The sequence below is a fragment of the Gobio gobio genome (assembly GCF_949357685.1).
Source record: "Gobio gobio genome assembly, chromosome: 20".
NCBI lineage: Eukaryota > Metazoa > Chordata > Actinopteri > Cypriniformes > Gobionidae > Gobio > Gobio gobio.
This window is the reverse complement of record NC_137113.1, coordinates 48786734-48801262: the sequence shown is the minus strand read 5'-3', so window position 1 is coordinate 48801262 and position 14529 is coordinate 48786734. Positions and strand designations below refer to the sequence as shown.

The following is a 14529-nucleotide window of genomic DNA, read 5'->3' as shown; positions in this document are numbered from 1 at the left end:
CAGAGGATGGGGACATGGTGCTCATAAAGGGATGGACATGGGCAGAAACAATGCTCAGGTAGGCCGTGGCATTTAAACTAGGGCTGTAATCAACCAAAGAAAATCTTGGTCGACTGAAGTCCTGAAATTTTCGACTAAAAATCGACTAAAATGACGTTAGGATAAATAAGGGTTAAATTAATAAGCTGCACATTGTCCGCAGTACTTGGTAGCCTTGTTGTCTGCCTAAATTAATTATAAATAAACATAAAAAACTAGTAGGCTATTTGCAGAATATTAAATCATTTTTGAGCTGATTATTTTGCACTGAAATGAGTCTGACACACAAGTCTGACGGCTCTGACAGCGCTGCATCACGTGCTCCTGCGCAATATCATAGCCTATGACTTCCGAAAATATAGTACTGTGTTGTCAACTAGATATCATCACAAGAACTTTTGAGGAATATGCAACATAATTTAGACAATTGTTTTTGTCATATGTATTATAATAACTGACAGACGGTATCATTTCAGCCGCTCTGTGCAGCTCGAACAGGAGCTGAGCTCAACTCAGCGGCTGAGACACGAATAGACTATTAACTTAAAGCTTTTACTCTTAAACACAAAAGGCACGTCCACTTTAATAAAAAAGGAATATTTATTAAACAAGCCAGATCAAGAGCAGAAAAAAACGCTCTCACAATTAAATAAATAATATACAAGAAAACTAGCCTTCTTCAATCTGTCTCTCTTCTCCAGTGGGTTGGGCTAATTCAAAATAAGTGGAAACAATGGGGGTGTTCTGAAGACAGTCTGTTACCTGTGAAACAGGGGTGCTCTGAAAACACCCCCATTAGCAATTAGTGCTTTGCTCCAGATTAAAATGAACGAGGCGCGGCAAAACTGATTAAATTAACGCAGCAGATGGACGCGGCAAAAAATCGACCAATCAGAATTTTGGCCAAGCCAGAACGTATCGACTAATAATCGACTAATCGACTGGGAGATTACAGCCCTAATTTAAACCATGCCCAATTGGCACTAAGGGGCCTAAAGTGTGCCAAGAAAACATCCCCCACACCATTACACCACCACCACCAGCCTGCACAGTGGCAACAAGGCATGATGGATCCATGTTCTCATTCTGTTTACGCCAAATTCTGCCTCTACCATCTGAATGTCTCAACAGAAATCCAGACTCATCAGACCAGGCAACATTTTTACAGTCTTCAACTGTCCAATTTTGGTGAGCTGGTGCAAATTGTCGCCTCTTTTTCCTCTTTGTAGTGGAGATGAGTGGTACCCGGTGGGGTCTTCTGCTGTTGTAGCCCATCCGCCTCAAGGTTGTGTGTGTTGTGGCTTCACAAATGCTTTGCTGCAGACCTCGGTTGTAACGAGTGGTTATTTCAGTCAAAGTTGCTCTTCTATCAGCTTGAGTCAGTCGGCCCATGACCTCTGACCTCTAGCATCAACAAGGCATTTTCTCCCACAGGACTGCCGCAGACTGGATGCTTTTCCCTTTTCACTCCATTCTTTGTAAACCCTAGAAATGGTTGTGCGTGAAAATCCCAGTAACTGAGCAGATTGTGAAATACTCAGACCGGCCCGTCTGGCACCAACAACCATGCCACGCTCAAAATGTCTTATGCCGCGTTCCAGGCAAACCGTAACCCGTGTTTTTCCAACCTTCTACCCGTGAAAGTGCACTGGAACGGCAGCCAAACCCGTGACTTCCCACCCGTGAACTCGTACTAGATCGATGTCCTCCCAGTTACGAGTTTTGACGTCACATAGCCCGCGAAGCAACAATGGCAGCCGCCTACGGATGCAGCGTTTAGGAAACAAATATACAAATAACGCAAAATAAAAGGTATAACAGCTTTTCTTGCCGTCTGCGCTGTTTTTCTCCTCCGTTTCCCTCAAATAAGCAAGGAGTAAGCACCTTTGGCGATAGAAATGATTGTAAATGAGCATACACCCTGTACGGTCCGCGATGCTTTTGTTTACATCAAACTACCACACAATTCCTTGCGCTAGGCAGTTTAGCGTGACTTTGCCTGGAACACTACAAAGTCGTGAGTCGTGGTTTGAAGTTGTAATTTACGGGCTCAAAAACCTGCCTGGAACGCAGCATTAAATCCCCTTTCTTTCCCATTCCGACATTCAGTGTGGAGTTCAGGAGATTAACCAGGACCACACCCCTAAATGCACTGAAGCAACTGCCATGTGATTGGTTGATTAGATAATTTCATTAATGAGAAATTGAACAGGTGTTCCTAATAATCCTTTAGGTGAGTGTACAAGTTTCACTTTTTGAATGGAACTAGTGAAATAAATCAACTTTTTGATGATATTGTAATTGTATGACCAGCACCTGTAGATGTTCAATGTGACGCCTCACCCTGAACCGCTGGGCATCAGAGGACACTCGTAGCGCACGACACTGGTGATGGCGTCTCCACTGAGATCTCTCTGCTTCCGGGTGTAATTCACCAGTAAACCGAGGGGACCGTGACCGAGCTCTCGGCTGTCCCTGATCCCATAATGGTTCCTCAGGGCCGCCTCAATGAACGGCATCTGCTCCAGAACAAGAGAAGAACACAGAGAGAAAGGTTTCATCCTTCTCATCATTCGGTCAAAATAGCTTGTCAAATTCTCATTATGCAATACTAATCACCAAAAATTGGATTCAATCTTTTTATCAACTTCTTTTCTTCCGGTTGGCACAGGTTTTGTGTTTGTTTTTGACCCGGAACGCCACAAGTGTGAAAAGGAGGGTAAAAACATTAAAGAGCACCTATCATGGAATTTTGAAATTTACCTTTCATGTAGTGTGTAACATAGATCTAAGTGAACAAAAACACCCTGCAAAGTTTGAAATGTGACAGTGCACCGAATATACAGTTATTTTCTTTCAAAAGTAAGAGTCGACTCTGAGTCATTTTTAAGAATCGAGCTTTTTCTCTGACTGGATGACGTCAACTTGTCGAGTTATTTGAATACGATAAGCCCACTTATTGCGCTCCAAGACGCGGTGAAAACTAGAAAACATCATGGCGACGAGACGCTGTGTTCTGAAGAGCGACTCAAAAGGAAACTTCTCATCTGCCCAAGGATGAGCATTTGAAGACTAAGTGGCTTGAAGACAAACCATACATCGTCGCGATTGTGTGTTTATTAGTCGTCAAATGTCTCTATTTGCATGTTTCGCGATCTCTGGAAGCTTTTATTATGGACTTCTATTATGGCACATGGTTCTTCTTCGTCTGTCTGTATCATATATGGACTGCATGTGCACAGAGCGCCCTCCGGCTGCCAGGATGAGCTGAAAACTACACATAAGAGACTCAATCGCTCATGATTAGGCTACATCTGCGCATTTTGAGGAAGTATTGAATAAAGAATACTCCTCTGTTTAGAAATTTGACACAGACATATGAGAATCTATCAATATTTCTCCTCATCTGCACACTTTTGAACTGAAAGCCCTGAGGGATGTTGATTTGTCGCGAGTCTTCGTGAGGAGAATAGAGGAGTTTTTTTATGAATGAAATCAGCTGAGGCTCATATTACAATCAAACGGTTCCGACGCGGTTTTCATATTCATAACTCCTGACACATATTAACAAATTACTATCACTATAAGACTTTGATGGGCGTTCCGTTTCCGAAAATATCTGCACAGACTAAACCAATCACAACTGACTGGGTCATCGGACCAATCACCGCAGATTAGCGTCACGTAAAGGCGGGGTTTTGAAAAGTGAATCACTAAAGGAATCATTTGAGAATCGCTGTCAAAACAGGTCAAAATAAATGCATATTATAAGAAAACTAAAGTCTTTTGTGTCATTGCATGCATGCAAAACTGTTGTTGGGGACTTCTAAAACAATATTTGAAACATTTTAAATGCCATGATAGGTGCTCTTTAAAAGTCATCAAAAGTTGTTCAGTAGGTTTTTAGGCCAATGCGATAACATTAACTAGCATTTTCGGGGAAAAGAACATCCTGCACAACGTGTGGGTTAATACAGAGCTCGACATTAAGCCTTGGCGTGACTTGTCCGAGTAAATAAAGTTGCTTGTCCGGAAAAAAAAGTATTTTTTTTGGCCTAGTTTCACAGACAGGGCTTAGATTAAAGGGATAGTTCACCCAAAAACTAAATGTTTATGTTGATCTGCTCACCCCCAGGGCATCAGAGATGTAGGTGTGTTTGTTTCTTCAGTCGAACACAAATGAAGATGTTTAACAGTGTGATGGTCGTATAATGATGTCAATGGGGATATTTTAGAATATGAGAACAATAAGAGTAAAAACACACACACATCCAAATCCTTATTAAACCTGCAGCTCGTGGGACACACTGATGTCTGAAGACACCAAACCATCGCTTTCTGCGAGAAACCCAACACTATTTATGTTATTTTTTTACCTCTTATCAGACGGATGTCATCTAGTATTCCCAGCGCCATAACTTCCGGCGAATAAAGTCAAAATACTGCCGTGATCATAGATATATATATGTAGATGCCTCATTCGACCGATCCACAGGCACTAATGAGGAATCTTTGTATATATCTATGATCGCGCCGGTATTTTGACCTTATTCGCCGGAAGTTTTCATTTCATTTAGAAAAAAATGAAATACATTTTTAAATATGGATATTCTTTTTACACAAACGTGTCGATTCGCTTCAGAAGGCCTTTATTAACACCCCAGAGCCGCGTGGAGCAGTTATATGACGGACAGATGCATTTTTTATGGACTTTAGAGCAACTATTACTGCTATTATAACGCTTGGATTAGCCAGAACATTTTTAATATAACTCGTCTGAAAGAAGACACACCTCGGATGACCTGAGGGAGAGGAAATCATGGGCTAATTTAAATTTTTGGGTGAACTATCCCACAACTTGGTTTTGATTTTCTAGTAATTATTTTGTGATGTATATATTTTGTATAAAATGGGTAACACTTTACAATAAGGTTGTATTAGTTAACATGAACAACACCTCTGTTCAGCATTAGTTAATCTTTTGTTAACATTAGTTAATATAAATCCAGCCGTTCAAGGTTTATTCATGTTAGTTCACCAGTGCATTAACTAATGTTAACAAGATTTTAATAATGCATTAGTAAATGTTATAATTAACATTAACAAAGATAAATAAATGCATTATAAGTGCAATTCATTATTAGTTCATGTTGACTAATGAAACCTGATTGTAAAGTGTTACCAATAAAGGTTTAGCATTTACAATAACATCTATAATTTGTTCTTCTTTAAACAAAATCCAACCGTGGGTTTGTATTCCAGAGCATTCAATGAACTACAAGTGCACTCGTTCTGAGAGTAGGAGGCTGTCTTTTATCTGATCTCAGCCTGAGTTGTGATCTGTGGCTCTGTGCAAAGGTCTTTTGACACGTAACATGTGCAGCGAAGCCGCAGCAGAACTCACTCTGCTGGCATCTGCCTCCCCGCACTGCTTGATGAACTCAAACACATCCTGTCTGCAGGGTCTGAAGCCGTTGGCTCCGGGATCCTGGCTGTCAATGGGGACGGCGCCCCCTGCTGCCTCCAGGAGGATCTGCGGGAAGAGCAAGATGGACGTGAGAACCCGGATGAAGAGGTCTGCATTCGATTCAATCTCCCACTAGCGGTCGGTAACTCTGGTGTGATTTGAACGGGAGCGGTCGGTCATTTAATATCACGTTCCCGACGTCCTTTCAGAACAGCATATCTTCGCTTTACTTAATCTGAAAGGGTTAGTTCACCCAAAAATGTAAATTGTGTCATTAATGACTGAGCCTCATGTGGTTGGACACCCGTCAGACCTCCGTTCATCTTCAGACACAAATGAAGATATTTTAGTGTAAATCTGATGCTCTGAAAGGCCTCCATTGGCTCAACTTTACACTCTCAAGACCCTTAAAAGACACTAAAGACTAAAGTTACAAAGTCCATCTCACTACAGCGGCTCTACAATAACTTTATGAAGACGAGAATAGTTTCTGTGCGCAAAAAAACCCTAAATAACGACTTATATAGTGATGACGATTTCAGGGCATCATGAAGCTTCGAAGCGTTATGAATCAGTGAGTCGATTCAGCGGTTCAGAGCGTTATGAATCAGTGAGTCGATTCAGCGGTTCAGAGCGTTATGAATCAGTGAGTCGAATCATGATTTGGATCGCGTGTCAAACCGCCAAACTGCTGAAATTACGTGACTTTGGCGATTCAAACCACTGAATCGACTCGCTGATTCATAACACTCTGAACCGCTGAATCGACTCGCTGATTCATAACACTCCGAACCTCTGAATCGACTCACTGATTCATAACACTCCGAACCTCTGAATCGACTCACTGATTCATAACACTCTGAACCTCTGAATCGACTCACTGATTCATAACACTCTGAACCGCTGAATCGACTCACTGATTCATAACACTCTGAACCGCTGAATCAACTCACTGATTCATAACACTCTGAACCGCTGAATCGACTCGCTGATTCATAACACTCTGAACCTCTGAATCGACTCACTGATTCATAACACTCCGAACCTCTGAATCGACTCACTGATTCATAACACTCTGAACCGCTGAATCGACTCACTGATTCATAACACTCCGAACCTCTGAATCGACTCACTGATTCATAACACTCTGAACCGCTGAATCGACTCACTGATTCATAACACTGAACCGCTGAATCGACTCACTGATTCATAGCGCTCTGAACCGCTGAATCGACTCACTGATTCATAGCGCTCTGAACCGCTGAATCGACTCACTGATTCATAACGCTCTGAACCGCTGAATCGACTCACTGATTCATAGCGCTCTGAACCGCTGAATTGACTCACTGATTCATAACGCTCTGAACCGCTGAATCGACTCACTGATTCATAACGCTCTGAACTGCTGAATCGACTCACTGATTCATAACGCTCTGAACCGCTGAATCGACTCACTGATTCATAACGCTCTGAACTGCTGAATCGACTCACTGATTCATAACGCTCTGAACTGCTGAATCGACTCACTGATTCATAACGCTCTGAAGCTTCATGAGGCCGTGTTTTGAAATCGTCATCACTATATAAGTCGTTATTTAGGGTTTTTCTCGCACAGAAACTATTCTCGTCTTCATAAAGTTATTGTAGAGCCGCTGTAGTGAGATGGACTTTGTAACTTTAGTCTTTAGTGTCTTTTAAGGGTCTTGAGAGTGTAAAGTTGAGCCAATGGAGGCCTTTCAGAGCATCAGATTTACACTAAAATATCTTCATTTGTGTCTGAAGATGAACGGAGGTCTGACGGGTGTCCAACCACATGAGGCTCAGTCATTAATGACAGAATTTACATTTTTGGCTGAACTAACCCTTTAAAAAGCAGTCCTGCGCAGACCTCTACCCTGATGCACCTTTATGCAAACGAGCTGAAGCAGACACACAAACCTTTTTGTTTTTGATAATGAAATCGAGGAAGGTCCCCTGCTGCAGCTGGCTGAAGTCTCTGAAGCGGAAGTGCTCTGCGATCCTCTTCTCCAGCGTGCAGAGCTGGGCCAGGGTCGGGGAACTATTGAAGTTCGCCACGCGATCCTGGAAATGGCTCTTCACGTCAGCTGTGCAAAACAGGACCAGAGGTGCACATTAGGCCGTAAAGCAGATGGATGAAGTGTGAATATTAGATTCATCAAACACTGATACTGATTACTAGGGCTGGGGAAAAAAAATATTGATTTCTCGATTTTAATCGATTCTCACTTGTACAAAACAGTATCGATTCTTAAATCCCAAGAATCGATTAGTCATCCTGTTTTCAGTTAATGAATGTAGAGCCTCCCATCCGATAAATCGCTATAATCTTTGTGCTTTATTACTATGATTTCAGATTTCAAATTACGTCTATTTTTTTAACGCAATTCAAAAGCATAAATACAGTTTTGGTGCTGTGGCGTGAGATCAGCTCAAGAGAACCGGCTGATGAACGGATCTTCTCTTCCGCATTAATACCAGTTACAGCACAAAATAAACATGAATGAGCTTCTGAAAGTGTGTTAGAGATACAGGACAACTTACTGAGATCATATCATGGCACATAGAATAGCTCAAGTGTTTCAACCACAGAAAGACGTCAGTAAAATGGCTTGTAAACAATGTCATGTAACATCATATTTACCTCAGAAAAACCATATCCAGTGTCCATAAACTCATTAGTCAGCTAGAAAAATTAACTCTAGAGAGGAGCATTTTGCTAATTATATGCACCATTACAGAGGATATTCATTGTCCATGTTCTTCAATATTTAATGCTGTATGAATAAATCTGGCAAGTTTTTGACAGCCACCATTTAAATGTTTACATTTCAAAAATCTAATAGGTGTTGAATTATAATTATGTAATTGTAAAGTTATTATAACTTAATTATTTTTTTTAAATATATAATAATATAGTGTCATTTAAGTGTTTGTATACAAATCTGTTAATTTGTAACTTCACTATTAGTCGGCTAATGTAGTATCAACTGACTCCCATAGTTTACAACATTAGTTCAGAGATTTGTTTTCCTTAAGAAAATTTTCCATGTATTATACCTGATACATATCCAAAATAATCCATATTGAATTGAATCGAAAATCAAATTGAAAGTTTGTGAATCGAAATCCAATCAAATTGTGAAATTGGTGTCAATACCCAGCCCTACTGATTACACACACACTCACACACTCATCCTAGCAAAGGAAGAACCTTCATAATAAAGGAAAAGGTCAAATTTGATGCAAGCAATTTTTGCAACAGAATTCAAGCGCCTGAGCTAAAGTAAGTGCGATGTTCACCTGTCACCTGACTAACATTGAATTCATTGTTAACATGTATGGAGGACGAAACCTGCAAAAACAATAAATACGCAAATACATAAACAAATAAATCCACAAAATTCGATATAAATAAATAAATGTGCAAATAAATACAAAAATCCACATATTCCTGCATAAATAAATATATAGATAATTACATGTGCAAGGAGATAAATAACTAAATGCCATTTTTAAAGGAAATGCTAAGTTTAAAGATTACCTTTTATTCATTTTTTAAATGTAGCTCCGTATTTTATTTTTCCTTGGCCTAATATGCTAATGAGGGGGCGTCGACAGTCACCAGACAATGGTGGTATAGAGCCCGCCTTCTGATGTTTGATTGACAGCTCCTCTGACATCACTGCGGTTCAGACGCAGTAAAAACATAAACACACTGGCTGTGATTCGAACTGAACTGGACACTGACACAGTTTTTCATGTTTCAGGGCTCCAGACAAAAATATCAATTATAAGGGAAAACGTTAGGAGGCAAATAATTTTTTCAAGTGCCACAAAAGAATAAACGCAATCTAATTTTTCATGTGCAATTACAGGGCCGGTGCAGAATTTCATTTTTAGCTCCTTCCATTCGTTCTCATTAAGACAACAGTTTAAGTACAAATATTTTTGTCTTTTTTGCCTGTGTAGAACTGAAACAACTTAAAGCTATGCGCCTCTTAACATTTGAACACCACACACACACACGCACACACACACACACACACACACACGCACACACGCACACACGCACGCGCACACACGCACACACGCACGCACGCACACGCGCACGCACGCACGCACGCACGCACACACGCACACACGCACACACGCACACACACACACACACGCACACGCACGCACGCACGCACGCACGCACGCACGCACACACGCACACACGCACACGCACACGCACACGCACACACGCACACACGCACACACACACGCACACACACACACACACACAGCAACTTTCGCAGTTTTCTCCACTATAGGCTTTATTAATTTATTGTCATAAACATAGAGCGCTTCTCAGCTGTCACACATCACATAGGCTAGCCAACACTTGATTCGTCTGCTAAACTACTTCACTAAAACGCTTTTTTTCCTTTTGTTTTTAATTTGGTAAATTCAGCAAATTGGTACCTGAAGAAAAAAGTTTTAAACATGTTAATATGTCCAATCACTATGTTGGAAAATTAACATAGATCATAAATCACATCTTATCAGAATTAATTTAGTGTATATTTTTAGGTAAAACTGTTAAATTATTAAGCAATATCTCATGTAGGGTTTTTCCTTTGTGTTTTATATACTGTCCACTAGGAGGCGCTCTGGGCTTATCTTATCCCTGATTTGATTTCCCTGAAGAGATGGTGGTTCTGAAAGTGAAAGAGTGATGCAAGTTCGTTGCGTTTTATAGTGAAATGAGAGTTCTGTGTCTTTAATAATATCAACACAATTATTTATCTCTCATCCACCCATAATTAATTACAATGTTATGTTTTATTTAGGGCTGTCAAAAGATGAATCGCGATTAATCGCATCCAAAATAAAAGTTTGTGTTTACATAATATATGTGTGTGTACTCTGTTAATTATTATTTATATATAAATACACACACATTCATGTATATATTTAAGAAATATTTGCATGTATATACTGTATATACATTTATATAATCTATAATATATATAAATATAAATGTTTTATATATAATAATTATATATTTTTCTTAAATATATACATGCTTGTGTGTGTATTTATATATAAATAATAATTAACAGAGTACACACACATATATTATGTAAACACAAACTTTTATTTTGGATGCGATTAATCGCGATTAATCTTTTGACAGCCCTAGTTTTATTATTTGGTCCGCCTTACCTGCGGAAATATCCGCGACCCGCTAATCACAAACACACTCAAACATATCCACACACACACATCGGCTAAACTTCACTGCGGACAAATAAGCATGATCAAAAACATCATGATCTTATTTTTCAAGTTAAAGGGTTACTTCAGTGACTTAGCATTAAGCTTTGTATTTAAACTGGGTAATGTATGCAGTAGAAATGTGAATTTGGCGCTGAGAATACTAGATGACATTCGTCTGATAAGAGGTAAAATAAATAAATACTGTTGGGTTTCTCGCAGAAACCGATGGTTTCGTGTCTCAGACATCAGTGTGTCCCGCGAGCCGCAGGGCTTAAAGGATTAGTTCACTTTCAAATAAACTTTTGCTTATAATTTACATCCAAGATATTCATGTCTTTCTGTCTTCAGTCGAAAAGAAATGAAGATTTTTGATTAAAAGATTTCAGGATATTTCTCCATATAATGAAAGTCAATAGACCCCAAACGGGTCCAAATGAGAGGTTCAGTACAGCTTCAAAAGGGCTTTAAACCACATCAAACACTAACAGATGATCAATAAGGGTCTTATCTAGCCAAACGATCGGTCATTTTTTTTTTAAAATAAATAAAGTTTAAGTTTTATAAGCACAAATGCTCGCCTTGCTCTGTTCAGTGATGTCACGTAAAACGCCATCACATTGAAAAGGTCGCGCTAGACGCAGGCGGAAGAACCGATTTAGTGTTTACAGATGAGCGGAAGGAGGAGCGTATCCACATATTCAACCGTCTTCGCGCCTGCTTCTAGCATGACCTTTTCAACGTAATTGCGTTTTACGTGACGTCACGAGGCAAGCATTTGTGCTTATAAAACGTAAACTTTATTTATTTTTTTAAAATGACCGATCGTTTGGCTAGATAAGGCCCTTATTGATGGTCTGGTAGTGTTTGATGTGGTTTAAAGCCCTTTTGAAGCTGCACTGAACCTCTCATTTGGACCTTGAACCGTTTGGAGTCTATTGACTTCCATTATATGGACAAATATCCTGAAATCTTTTCATCCAAAACCTTAATTTATTTTCGACTGAAGACAGAAAGACATGGACATCTTGGATGACAAGGGGGTGAGTAAATTATCAGCAAAAGTTTATTTGAAAGTGAACTAGTCCTTTAATAAGGATTCGTATGTGTGTGTGTTTTTACTCTCATTGTTCTCATACTCTAAAATATCCCCATTGACATCATTATACGACTATCACACTGTTAAACATCTGCATTTGTGTTCGACTGAAGAAACAAACACACCTACATCTCTGATGCCCTGGGGGTGAGCAGATCAACATAAACATTTAGTTTTTGGGTGAACTATCCCTTTAAGCGGAGAACAAGAAATAATACATCGTGAGTATATCAGGGCCTTAAAGGGTTAGTTCAGCCAAAAATGTAAATTGTGTCATTAATGACTGAGCCTCATGTGGTTGGACACCCGTCAGACCTCCGTTCATCTTCAGACACAAATGAAGATATTTTAGTGTAAATCTGATGCTCTGAAAGGCCTCCATTGGCTCAACTTTACACTCTCAAGACCCTTAAAAGACACTAAAGACTAAAGTTACAAAGTCCATCTCACTACAGCGGCTCTACAATAACTTTATGAAGACGAGAATAGTTTCTGTGCGCAAAAAACCCCTAAATAACGACTTATATAGTGATGACGATTTCAAAACACGGCCTCATGAAGCTTCAGAGCGTTATGAATCATTAGTCGATTCAGCGGTTCAGAGCGTTATGAATCAGTGAGTCGATTCAGCGGTTCAGAGTGTTATGAATCAGTGAGTCGATTCAGCGGTTCAGAGTGTTATGAATCAGTGAGTCGATTCAGCGGTTCAGAGCGTTATGAATCAGTGAGTCGATTCAGCGGTTCAGAGCGTTATGAATCAGTGAGTCGATTCAGCGGTTCAGAGTGTTATGAATCAGTGAGTCGATTCAGCGGTTCAGAGCGTTATGAATCAGTGAGTCGATTCAGCGGTTGAGAGCGTTATGAATCAGTGAGTCGATTCAGCGGTTCAGAGCGTTATGAATCAGCGAGTCGATTCAGCAGTTTGGATCGCCAAATTTCAGCAGTTTGGCGGTTTGACACGCGATCCGAATCATGATTCGACACTGAATCGACTCGCTGATTCATAACGCTCCGAACCGCTGAATCGACTCGCTGATTCATAACGCTCCGAACCACTGAATCGACTCGCTGATTCATAACGCTCCGAACGGCTGAATTGACTCACTGATTCATAACGTTCCGAACCGCTGAATCGACTCGCTGATTCATAACGCTCCGAACCGCTGAATCGACTCGCTGATTCATAACGCTCCGAACCACTGAATCGACTCGCTGATTCATAACGCTCCGAACCACTGAATCGACTCACTGATTCATAACGCTTCGAAGCTTCATGATGCCGTGTTTTGAAATCGTCATCTCTATATAAGTCGTTATTTAGGGTTTTTTTGCGCACAGAAACTATTCTCGTCTTCATAAAGTTATTGTAGAGCCGCTGTAGTGAGATGGACTTTGTAACTTTAGTCTTTAGTGTCTTTTAAGGGTCTTGAGAGTGTAAAGTTGAGCCAATGGAGGCCTTTCAGAGCATCAGATTTACACTAAAATATCTTCATTTGTGTCTGAAGATGAACGGAGGTCTGACGGGTGTCCAACCACATGAGGCTCAGTCATTAATGACACAATTTACATTTTTGGCTGAACTAACCCTTTAACCCTGGAGGGGGGCTAAATCTGAAAGGGAGAATAGGAAGTTGACACCTTCAGTGGGCATCTCTGCCGCTCTCTCTTCCGTAGCTTTCTTTGCCTCTGCTTTCTTCTGAGGCTTTTCTTTAGCCACCAGGTCCTGAGGGGCGTCCAAGGAGCCACAGCATATCGCAAGCTGGAACAAGGCTCTGGCTAGCCTGTCTCTGATTACACATGACAGGAACGTCTGAATACTCTGAGGACACACACACACACACACACACACACACACACACAATCAGTTGAAACATTCATGTTCTCAGCCGGATTCAATTCATCAAACCAGAGCAGAAATGGCATGAACTGGTTCATGGACAATCCCTTAAAGTGAATGAAGAGGGAAGTCAAAACAGCAACTGCACGAGGACCTTAAAGACTCAACGGTAAAGATGTAAGTAGTGTGAAAAACATTTCTGGGTGGGATTATCAGATGACGAGCGTGACATCACATTAATGAAGAGAGCGACTGATCCCTCAACACGTTTACATCCTTAAACCGCTCAAAGGAATTACCACTGCGATTACCAGCATGAAAGAAGAGAGCATTTAAAAGAGCAGTTCATCAGCCACACACTTTCTGAAGCTTGAAGGCTTCAGCGCATCGGCATTGCAAACAACAAGCAATAAAAAAAATCTCCAAAAAAGTGGAAAGAACGTAAGACAGATTTGGAAATAAACTGACAGAACGTTGATTTTGGGGTGAACTATCCCTTTAAAGGGATCCCCTGGAGTTAAGACTTGTATGGCTTAATATAAATCCATTACATATTTGGACAATGGGCGACTCCATTTTGTTTGCGTTCTAGGTCGATGACATAAAATGGTGGCACTCGGCAATCAAATGGCCTCCAGTAGCTATTCTTACCACAACACACCTCGAAACATGTTTCAGAGTTAAACAAAACCAATTAATTGCTTTGTAATTACATTAAGGGCGTTTTCACAGCTGAAAGTCCGCACCGAAGTTCATGTTTTTATACATTGGGTTAGTTTTGGTTTGGTTTCGCATTGTCATTATGCG

General features: G+C 40.4%; 1 protein-coding gene across 1 annotated transcript in view; it reads right to left on the bottom strand.

Annotated features, from left to right (window-relative positions):
- The window catches only part of LOC307144232 (uncharacterized protein), a gene marked incomplete at its 3' end in the record, with an annotated part of 160024 nt that overhangs the window by 117511 nt on the left and 27984 nt on the right, over positions 1-14529 (bottom strand). Inside the window, exons 11-14 of the mRNA XM_079846335.1 lie at positions 13524-13704; positions 7445-7611; positions 5444-5572; positions 2383-2558 (exon numbers count right to left, since the gene is read on the bottom strand). Of these exons, the coding sequence (XP_079702461.1) occupies positions 2383-2558; positions 5444-5572; positions 7445-7611; positions 13524-13704 (653 nt within the window). The remainder of the gene's footprint in view (positions 1-2382; positions 2559-5443; positions 5573-7444; positions 7612-13523; positions 13705-14529) is intronic.